General features: G+C 43.1%; 1 protein-coding gene across 3 annotated transcripts in view; it reads right to left on the bottom strand.

Annotated features, from left to right (window-relative positions):
* The window catches only part of DAPK2 (death associated protein kinase 2), a 33587-nt gene extending 28053 nt beyond the window's left edge, over positions 1–5534 (bottom strand). For all 3 annotated transcript variants that reach the window (XM_005419688.2, XM_031055987.1, XM_014306509.2), the window contains exon 1: positions 5443–5534. In XM_005419688.2, coding sequence (XP_005419745.1) covers positions 5443–5504 — 62 coding nt within the window. In that variant the 5' untranslated portion in view covers positions 5505–5534. The remainder of the gene's footprint in view (positions 1–5442) is intronic.
* Positions 5535–11634: the final 6100 nt, after the last annotated feature.

Genomic DNA, 11634 nt, shown 5'->3' on the forward strand with positions numbered 1-11634 from the left:
GAGCAACAGCAGGACAGACGTAATGTGAGGAAGAAAGGTTAGCACATTGCACCTGGGTGTGTAAAGGTCCAAATACACCTAGATATGGACTGAGAATAATAGGCCCAGGAGCACATGAATTGTAAGAGGGGAGAAGTATTATGGTCAAATAATTCAATGATTTTTCTCCTTCCCCATGTATCAAACAGATGGAAACTATGCTGGCATTTCATTCAAGACTTTAGGAAATTATCTGTAAGGCCAAAACTGCAAAGAGTTGCTGAAATTCCCATTTCACTGCTCAGCTGTTACAACAACTCTGGTTCAAACTGGTGTAGAGTGTTAACAAGGACTAACAGATGTCACCTTGACCATCAAACAGGAACCTGTGAGCTCTATTCTGCATCGATGTTAACAATTTGTCCAGTGCTTTAATTTGTCCAGTGCATTTAGAGTTTGAGCTGCACTACGTTTATTCCATGTGCATTTTTACTCAAAAGTAATATTTTTCATTTTAAAAGTATGGAATTAATACTATACACAGTATATTTTCTCAGCTGTTGAAATTTCCATTTGCTTTCTACTCCAATGCAAAATGGAAAAAATAGTTTTATTTTTACAGAAATGGCAAAACAAAGATTGGGATTAATAGTCAATGTCTTTTTCCTGGGATTAATATTCTGTTTATTACTCAGTGGTTAAATACATTACAAAATTTGAGCTTTGTGAGAACTACCACATCATCAGGTCATCATCTCTATACTCTCAAAGCCAGACATGGACTGAGGAGATACACTGAGATCATTTCCATCATCAAGGTGGATGATGATGATAAGGAATGCGTGACTTTGTTACAAATTAAGGCCAAGGCCAACTCTTCTCTCTTACTGTAGGTAGAGCAACTTTGTTATTAGGAAAAACCTAAAAAACAAAACTTTCAGTTTTCTCTGCACTTTCTGTAACAAATGTTTTAATTTGGAAACAGTTAAGGTAGCATTGAAAACTAATACTGAAACCTGCTAGAAGGACTAAAAAGAAAAAATTCAAAAACAGTGACTGCATCAGACAGCTGATGACAATCACAGTGATTGTGACCAAGTTCCAGATGCCAAAACTGTTTCAGCAGAAGATTCACATACATGAAACATGACTTACAGGATCTGTAACAAGAAACATCAACAGAAATGCTGGGTAGTCCTCCGGAACTAAATTAACATTTTGCATCAAACACAAAGGCCTGCTTTGTGTGTGTTGTAAGAGAAAATAATCCAGAGTTATTCTTCAAAATTTAAAGAACTAATTTAAAGTGCAAACTAATCAAGAACAGAGTTAAAGTTCATGTCTGAGAAAGCACAGTACTGAGCAATTTCTACAGTTAGAAAAAAACCATTCCTGGTATGAAGATACTGTGTGGTGTGAGTTAAGGGTAACTTTACCAACTGCAACCACAGCTCTGTTTAGGAGGGAGAGCCCAACTAGCTGAGGGCCATGACTTCTCATTGTAGATTTCCAGGTTCCTGCCCTGCAAAGAACACCTGGGTTATCTCTACTTTTTGTTTTCACTACATAAATAAATACTTAGTTTCACTGTCAGAACAGTGACTTGTGCCAGGCTCCAAGGTCCTATTATCACTGGTAAAATGCTGCATTTGCTGTCCTTTAAAGCTTCACCCAGAAAATGGGGTATCTCCTCTCTCAGAGAGCAGAGTTAATCCTCCGCACACAAGCACAGAGGAAGCAGGAACTTGTAGCTGGAGATGGGGAACTACAGGAGGCATAACAAGCCACTGATGAAAGATGGAGCTTGGCTTTAAACATGAAACTGCAGCCCAGTTTTCTCAGTAGGCTGAGAAACTGGAGGCTCAGTTATGTCCAAACTGCTCAACAGAAATCACAGTGATTATTTTCTGCATGGAGGCATTGACTGGCCCAGGAGATGAGGAATGAGCATAGCTCCCAGTTACTGATACAGGCAAGAAACTGGAGTGCCAGGTGGTAAGGCTGGCCCACATTGTGGAGGAAGGCAGCCCCTTCCCTACAGTGAAAGGACAACAGTGAAGGAAAGGGGGAGACTTCCATGCTCAGAAATATCATTCCAAGGTTTGTCTGTTTTTCTCTGTTAAGTGTGAGTCCTTGCACACTGCAGAGCTGAGCTGCAGGAGCAGGACACTGGCCCAGGACAGCAGTGCCAGGCCCACACCACCCTGAAGGAGCACACTTCCTCAATGGGCACTGGTAAAAACACTTTGGGAAAAGCTCCATGACACTTCCTACCCTCAGCCCCAACTTGGCATGTAACAGTGACACTGCCCAGAAGGCACAAATGTCAACAGCTCTCACAGCCTCACTGGCACCACATTTAGGTAGTAGATTAATGACTCTATGATACATCCTTTTATAAATCACACTGCACATCTCAAATTCCAGTACCTACCAGCACCATCAGTGTTTTCTAGTACAGCTGCAAAGGGCTCCTGCATGGTTGTACAACATTTTATGTGTTGTAAAAAGCCACAACTACCCAACCAAAACAGAACAACTGAAACATTATATTAAAGGCTTTCCAGTGAGCTTTACTGCTGCCACTTTCCTGGAAACTATAGCCCGAGCTCAGCAGGACAGTTCTTCTCTCTCTGGGCCTACTGTGCCCTTGATTTAAGACTTTCCATTCTTGGTTGTCTCCAGCTGTCACCTCCCTTGCCACAAGAAGCAGCAGTTATTTGACCTGCTGCATATTCCCAAGAAGACAAGTTAGTCTTCACTTCTTCACATTTTTCAAGGAGTATTTCCACTGATTTGTCATGCTGTTAACATCCCTGCAAATGGATTAGGCCAGGACCCTTCTCAAAACAGCACAAATTGTTAAAGCCATGTTATTTCTTTAAAATGTTGGAATTTGCTAAATTCACTTTAGAGAGTCCTCTTTTTAAGCTTCCTTTCAGCTATGGCTAGAGAACCTCAGTCCTCACAGACCTGAAAGTGACTGATACTATCTTGAGTGAAGCAACACAATTATATATGTATATTTGAAGTACTGCACACATTCAGCATAAGCCATGCTAAGCTTCCCAAACACAGCTGCTATAACAAATAAGGCCATCAGCAAGCTATCTCTAAGGCCACATGCCTGACAGACTGCTCCCTGTGTGTACCTTTGGAGAAGTTGGGCAACAGAGGTTGGTGGAAGATTAATATTTGAAAGACTGAGGGGATGTTGGAGCTAAGCAGCTGGTCAGAGCACACAGCTGCAGCTGTGGAAAACCTGCTCCCTTCTCTGCAAAATGCCTTCTCTCACACCCCTGCCTTGGCACACCATTGGCAGCTCTCTCTGAGCTGCTTCCAGCTCCACAGGGACCCCGAGGATGACCTGGCTGGGCAGTGCCTGCCCACACTCTCCGTGTGCAGGGCTTTACACGAGCTGGGAGCTTTGCTGTGGTCACCCTCAGTGCTGCACAGTGACAGGAAGCGCCTCCTTTCATCACCAGAGCAGAGTTCAGGCTTTGCAGTCTGTGGTGGGATCAACCTTTCCTGAGTGCTGTGCACAGACTTTCAGATAAACAGGTGCTGGCTCTGTCAGTGAGATACTCTATTTTATCTGATGGCTGAATCCCAGCTAGAACAAGCACTAGGCCCATGTTAACAACTAGTTTTGTTCTCAAGAAGTGACAAACCCAGTGAGGAGGACAAGAACAGGACAGACTCCTCACAGATGTTGCTTGAAAACTTTTGTGACTTCTGCCGCCAGAATGATAATAAATGTATCCTCTACCTGTCAGTAACTAACAGTTTGTTGCAAACTGAACTAATAGAGGGCATCTACAGGTTCTAAGGGCATCAGTCAGCATTGGAAAAGATCAGTCACTACAATCTGTCCAGCATGTTAACTTCCTTCTAGCAAAGCAAAATACCGTTTGCCACTGGCCCCCAAAACCTGAAAGTGAAAATACACTGACAAAGACAGTGTGACATTATACATGCAGCCTGAAGAGGAGGAGAGCTGCTGTGACCACACAAACCTCGACCAGCCTCTCTGGCTGATTCAAGAAGCAATGGTCAGCCTTCACCAGATTGTTTCAACTACACTTCTCCATTGAAAATCCCCAATATCCATCAGCTTGGAGAATTATGTTCATCATCTCAAAATATTCCCAAAACCAATTCAGAAACCAAAGTAAAAATAAATTACTCAGTCTCCAGTTTCTCATTTTAGTAGTTTGACTTTTTAACCTAGGACCTCATTGTTAAAAACCACACCTCTTACACCCTCCATGCACACACTGAATTTCTTTACTGCTCACTGTTGTCAGGTTTTGACTGTCAGACTGATACTCTCAGTATTAAGCAGTTAAAAGTAAAGTAAGTAAAAAGTAAGCAGTTAAAAGTAAGCAGTTACAGGAAACTTAATAGTTATGGCCTTCCTGAGAGGGAAGGGAATGGAAAACAAATTAACAAACAAACCTCAACCCCTCTCTTCTTAAAAGAAGTCTTCTCAGTAACTCTAGAAATTAAATAGCTGAGAGTGAAAAAAAAAATTCCGAATGGACATTGCATCAGCTGAGGTGTTTTATTGGAGCTCATTAGTGGCCCTTGAGAAAGGGTGATGGCACACACACAGTCATGTATGGAAACCAATTGCCACACATTGGGAAAGAAGCCAACCTGTGTACAGCCCTAATTTAGCTATTTGCATATTAAAACAAAAAACATTAGAGGGTTGGACACTGAATGGGAAGCAGCCATCTTCACCCAGAGCACTGTATGTTGCTGAGAGACTGAGTATGCAGTACCCTGGGTATCCAGTTCACAAACCCAGCAGTGTTTAAGCACACGCTCATGGTTAAGCAGGGTAACAGTTGGTAATTACACCTGTAATTAATACCTGCAGATAAGCCTTTATACATTAAAGACTATCTACAAGCATTAACCAGTCCAACTGAACATTTGAGAGGTAAAGCCTTTCAGGAATACATGCTCCTTCTTTTTGTAGGCACATATGAACAAGTGATGTCAGTGCTTGGAGCCAGCTGAAAACAACAGTGCTGTGGAGTGCTGCTCAAAACAACAGGACAAGTGAAAGTGCTGTGTCTGTGGTGGCAGCTCCACAGGCTCCTGCTTCCCAGCTGGCTCGGAGAACTCAAGTCCAGAGTCCCAGTTCTGGGCATGTGAACTCAAGTCTAAAGCACGGACACAGGAGACATGTATCTACAAAAGACAATGCAAACATACCTTTTGTTGTCCTAGTTGCAAGAAAAGAAACAGAAAAAACAGTTACCACATTTAATCTAAAGAAAAAAACCCCAAAAAACTACAAAAAATTCCTATCCAAAGTGCAGTCTTTGTCAAGGTGTGTGTTGCTATTGTAGTATATTGTAACTGATCTAGGCTATCACAGGCAGAAGGAAGTAGCAAATATCCTCACGTGTCAGCTTTTAGAATCGTGTGGTGTCATCAGTATGACCTTACCTTCCCAGCTCTTCCCCAATTTCATAAATGTCCTCCACCTTCTGTTGCTTGAAGAAAGCCATACTTGGTCTTTCATTGATACTCAAGGATGATGCAACTAGAATATTAATGAAGAATGACATTCATTACATCTTGCAAGAGGCTAAGTCTCAGTAACATACATTTGTGGTATAGGCACTTTGAATCCATTGCAGCTCATTCATGACCAAAGTTACCACTGATCAGTCAAAATAACTAATTCAGCAGTCTCAGCCAAATAGTGAGGGCTCAAATCTGGAAAGAGATGAACACCTTTAAGTGAAGGAGATTCTTGGCCACCACTGATGTACCCAAGAACACAACTAACTGGAAGCACAGAACATACCAAGAAACACAAACGTGATGAAAGGAAAATGAATTAATAATTTGAAAAAGCTCTGGACAATAAAGCCTCCACACTACACCAAAGAGAGCAAGCACAAAAACCAGCATTACAGACTCCCTCAGACAGATCCTCAGCCAGGGAGACCAGGAGGCAGAGCTTCCTTTTTCTCAGGTCAGGCTGTGCTCCTGAAGCACACAGGCAGGACAGCACACAGACATTTGAACTGCTGCTGGGAAAAAAGTGCCAATTCCCTCTCCAGAGTTTTCAGCACATCTTCCATCATGCACAGCAGATGTTTCAAATGAGAAGAACACCAGCAGCATCTGCTACAGGTGTTACTCTGTGTAACTGTGCAGTTTGCTTCCTGAACACAATCGTTTAAACTGATCCTCTCTGTGACAAGCTTCACACTGGTGCACTGGAGCATCTGTGCATTATGCTGGGCTGCTTCTGGAACAGAAGCAGATGAGAACTCACATCCTTCCTTGGGATACACCTCCGCAGTAATGTACGGTATGGTAACAGAATAGATTTGAACAGAGTAATTGGCCAGTCAGGCCATGAACTATTTGCTGTTTCCTGTGGAGATGAACACCAGCACTATGCCCAACAGCCCAAATATCCACTGTTTAGATCAGAACATGTAAAATAGCTGTAAGGCTTCTAGTAGCACAATAAAATCTAATTGCATTGAGACATATAGTTATTCTCACACATCTCTACACTCAACAGCATATCTTGCCAATGTAATGTGCTTTGTTTGCTTTACGAATCCCAGATGCTGCTTCCTTCAGATGCACTGGGGACTTCCAAGTTCCTTATCTCTACACAGCTGCTGCAGATTTTTAAACTGCAGTCATTGGCAACTGACTGGTGCATATTGTGAAGCATATTTCACAAGCAAACAAAGCTCCATTTTGATCCTTTAGCAATAAGTTCAATTCAGTGTTGCAAGAAGACTCAGCAGACCTATAGAACAGGGTTAAGTATCAAAGAGCAAGTGCATTATTCCTGACAAACTGAAAGGCACAGAAATTGAAGATTTTTCTCAAAAAAAGTGGGTATTGTGAGCAGAAAATACACTGTAAAAATCTAACAATTCCTCAATACACGCCCAAGCTGGTGTCATTCACTCACCTCAGAAAAAAAGATTGGTTGCTTTGTTTGCCCCAGCCCTTTTTACAAACCACTGGCTTCTAATACATGGGTGGCATGTTGAGTATCAATTCCTTTCCAAATACGCTCCTTCTATTACTTCAAAGGAACAGAAAGTCTCCTAGTGCTTCTACATAAATATGTATTTTATTTGATGTTAGCAAAACCTACACATTAGGAGAAAAATTCTTTGATTGTTCTATGTCAAGCAGAAGGGCCACTACATCAATCCTTACAGGCACAGATGCTGTCAGATGATGAGGAGTATTTCAGTTATACATCAGAACTGCAACCTGTGCTCTCTGAAGGTGTATATCTGCAACCTCTGGGGTGACAGGCATGCTGTGGCGTGACATGTCTGACCTGCACCTGGCCCATGGTCCAAACACACCCATTCCTGCCATTCCTGCCATGTCATGACACACTTGCAGGTGCCGCAGCGGAGGAGAGGGAGATGCAAGGTATTCCTCACACACTCTCCAGAACAGCACTGCTGGAGGTGTGCACTGCACATGGAATAGCTCAAGGGCTCTGAGGCTGCTGCATTTCTATTAAAACACCTGCTCAAACACCAGTTTCAAAGCTCTTTAATGGAGACAAATGCACCTCCCTTGCCCTCCTGTGTAACAGTGTTTTAGCAATGATCTCTCTTTTTGGGCTACCCAAGGCAAACAAGAGAAACCACACAGGTTGTGACACTGAAGCCCAGGGTAACCACCACACTAATAAAATACATTGTAGAAACCAACACTTGCATTGGTGAGCATGATGCACTGCAATGTGTGTTATTATTTTTCCACTTTCTATCCTGGCTTTGTTGATATTTTCATTGTTTTTCAAGGTGAAGCCAGATGAACTGTTCTGTTAACTCTGTTGCTTAATAATTTCCTTCCCAAAACCATGTTCATGCTTGGGATGAAAATGTCTATTTTACTTTTAAATGAAAATAAGCAACTCAAATTTCACTTTGTAAGCAAATTACAAAGTGATTTATGCAAAGTGAAAAATACCTGATGTATTCTTCAAGCAACCTTTCATCATCTCACCGAAAGATCACCGACCACTATTGCTCGGATCTTGAAACTACAGTCAATAAATGCTTCAGTCATATTTACAAGAATGAGGACATCTCTGAGCTATTTGATCCTTACAAAGTTTATATAATATTGCTTGCTATTGTACAAAGCAAAATTTTCTTAAGTGTCGGCTGCATTCAGCCTTTACAGAGTTCAAAAAAGCAAGCAAAGGACAAAGCCAAGCCTTGCTGAAAACCCAAACCTTTTGCTCACCCTGAATTGCAAAATTACATTCTGAGCACACGCAAGTACAGGAAAATGCCCAGGTAATAAGAGATGCTGCTGAGACTTGCCCAAAGATTGTAAAGCCCTCAAGCTGACTACTCCCTTTGTCAGAATCCAAGGTACATGGTTATAAACAACATAAAATCAAATACACCTAAAAAGTCATTGTTTTAAGAAAGAGTTCATTGCCATTCAGAAGAGCAAGTTGAAAAGATTGCTTTGAGAGTGGGGAACCCACCCAAAGTGCCTCTGTGAACACAATCACTTAATGTTTCATTGACAAGTTCACTCATTTTTCAGCATCCTCCAAGGAACACAGCTGATTCTGCAGGCGAGTAGAATCCATGCAAAAATAACCAGGAAATTCTCATCCCTTCTGCTGATCTCTTACACCCATTTCTGCAGAGATCAAAGCACTGCAGTTAAATCTCCCACAAAGAACCCATTCAAGCCCAGAGTCTTGTTTTTGAAGGCTGAAGACAAAACTGTTGCACCATGTTCAGACCCCCAGTGGTACCTCTGATGTGCTGGTGTTTCCCATGTCTATCACTTCATGTTATCCTATCCTGCCTTCCACAGATATCTCTCCCTGGCTTTCACCCAACAGTCACACTAAGCAAATGCCCAAAATAGATCATACACTTGATGATCCAAAGCAACTGTCATTAGCAGAGCACAAGAGGGTAAGCCAACGAAAGATAATCTTCACACACTTAAAATTCATCTGAAATAGAAGTGCCATTCACAAGCATGAATGTTACCCTTCTCTCACCTTAGGAAACTAAGGTGATTTCACTTTCAAAGATTTCTTACACTAGAAGGTTTTTGTTGGACACCATTTACAAATACAGAGCACAAGAACATCAAAGCAGGCATGAGAGCCTTATTTTTTTTCTAGTCAGGTGGTGCTTTTTCTCATGGTGGCCAGTGAAGGCAAGCAGAATTAGAGATGGACAGACATTCATCTTGGACTCAGACAAAAAAGTTGTTCAGGATCTGAGGAAAAAGCAACAGCCAACTTTTTTTCCTGGTACACACCTTATGCTAACACTTCAGGGGCATGTGCCCAAACAATACCACAATCCAGTGAGTCAGGGCCATTCCCATCACTTAAGCACTGCACCAGAATTCATTAAACCCAGGGTGATGAAGGTATCTGCTTCAGTGAGCTCTGAATCAGACCAGAGCTTAATTGCTCCAAGGCAACCTCAGCAGAGGAGATGAACTGCTCTGTTGTTTCACAGAACATGCCACATCCATTCCCCAAACATCCCACACTGGGCCCACCTCCCCTCTCCTTGTCTCTTTGCCCTGGGATTCCTCACAGTTCCTCTCAAGAGGAGCAGAAGAAGGTAAGTTCTATTTCTCTTCTCTAATTAAGTTTTCCCTGCACAGGTTAAGTTACTAGCCCGTCATTACCAAATTAAGTGACAATCAGTGACTGGTTTATACAGGTCAAACCCACGTTAAATGTCCACCCATCAGTAAACAAGAGCAGAATACAGAAATCAGAGGTGAGAACAAAACTGCTGGAGCACTTCTCTTGCCAACAGCCTTGCATTTTTTTCCCTTAGGGTTCCTTCTGTCCTAAGGAAACCAGTTTCAAGTGACTGAGGTAACAGCTGAATAATCTGACTTTCTCAAGTACACCTGACATGACCTGAATCATTAAACCCTTTGCCAAACTCAGAAGCATTCCCCTGGTATGCTTTTATATTACAAAACGTTAGTTACACTAAACCAAAATCCCAATCCCATTAGAACAGACCAAAGTAAAAACCTCCCATATGAACTGTTCTATAATACTGAAAAATGACCAAAACCAAATTAGAATTGAAACTGGATTGTTTTAAATTAATGATCTGGAAAACGAAGGAAAAAAAAAAAACCAGAAAAGAAGGAAAAAACCCCCACCAAAATAAAACTAAAAACCAAAATCATTAAACAAATTAAAGTTATATTGTCTTCTAGTTTTGTTGTTTTATGCTAAAACTAAAGAGATTTTTATAAGCATTGAAGTATTTTCTTCTTTCACTTTCATTCCTTTTTTCACCTTTCTTTCTCTTTTATCCCACAACAGACTAAGCAATTCCAACAGCAAAACAAAATCCAAACAACCCAAGTGGGTTTTACCTTCTACTTCCAAATAAGCATAGCACAGTTAAAAGTTCTATCAGCTTCAGCAAATCCCTATTTTCACTGAAACACTTTGCTGTCAGAAAACAAAAGTAGCCTAAAAATTCTTCTGCCAGGAAATTAAGGCAACTATTACTACTGTGTGTCAATAAAAAACACAAAACACACCGACCACCTGAGCATTCAATCGCAGTGATATGGAATCACTGCTCCTGCCACTAACTCGCAAGGGGTCCCTCTCTGACCCCCCAGATTTACCCTGCAGTAATTACATGTGTGGCAAATGACCCAAGACTATTTCCAAGCCTCTGCTTCAAGCACACGTACAAACCACATTGGCTCTGCAGCTGATTCCAGCCGCCCAGCTCCCAGCCCAGCGCAGGGATCCCAAAGCCCGGCGTGCCTGAGCGATGAGCTGGGTGGGAACACAGCCTGGACGGCCACTGAAGGCGCAGGGGAAGCCCGCAAGGCCAGGCACGCTGGCTTGGCACGGGCAGAGCCTGTCCCCGTCCCTGAGGCGCCTTCAAGGATTACTGCTGCACATAATGCACACCACTGCCCCAAAGTCAAGGGAAACCTCGCCTCTGCGATCTGTGTTTCTTGCACAATTGAAAGGCACAGGAAAGTCTGAAACCAGCTGATGTTTCAAAAAAGGGTCAGAGATGAGCTTTTACCTCACGCATTAAGCAGGTGAGCACTGTGACTTTGGTCCTTTTGCAGCTGGTGACTGATCAGTCAAAGCAGGAGCAATTGCCACACATTTTCACTCTCTAATTCACATCTTCCTTCTGGACTGTCCTCTACACGCAGGCAGGCCAGTCCCCTCCACCGTGCTGGGCTGCTCCAGGACCCCCGGCTCACTGGCCAGAGGAGCAGGTGTAAAGAAACTCAAGCGAAGCTGCTTGAGGGAAAAGGCAGGAAGAAACTTGCGGATAAACGATGGAAGTTGAGCACAGCATTCACTGAATGTCCCCGATGGCCTCGGACAAGAACCGCGCCAGACCGAGCGGCTACTAACACCAACAGGGGCACTTGTGGCACCGCTGCACCGCCCGGCCCCTGTGGGACCTGCTCGGGGACAGCTGCTCGCGGCGGGGATGATGCGGGGAGCTGTCTTTGCTCCTGCTGGCGGCTGCGGGCACACACAGAGCCAGCGCAGACGCCCTGAGGAGGCCGAGGGTCCGCATCCCCCCAGCCCCGCGGGAGGGACCCGCCGCCGGCCCCCGAGCTGCCCGG

Source organism: Geospiza fortis, unplaced genomic scaffold, assembly GCF_000277835.1.
Source record: "Geospiza fortis unplaced genomic scaffold, GeoFor_1.0 scaffold171, whole genome shotgun sequence".
Taxonomy (NCBI): domain Eukaryota; kingdom Metazoa; phylum Chordata; class Aves; order Passeriformes; family Thraupidae; genus Geospiza; species Geospiza fortis.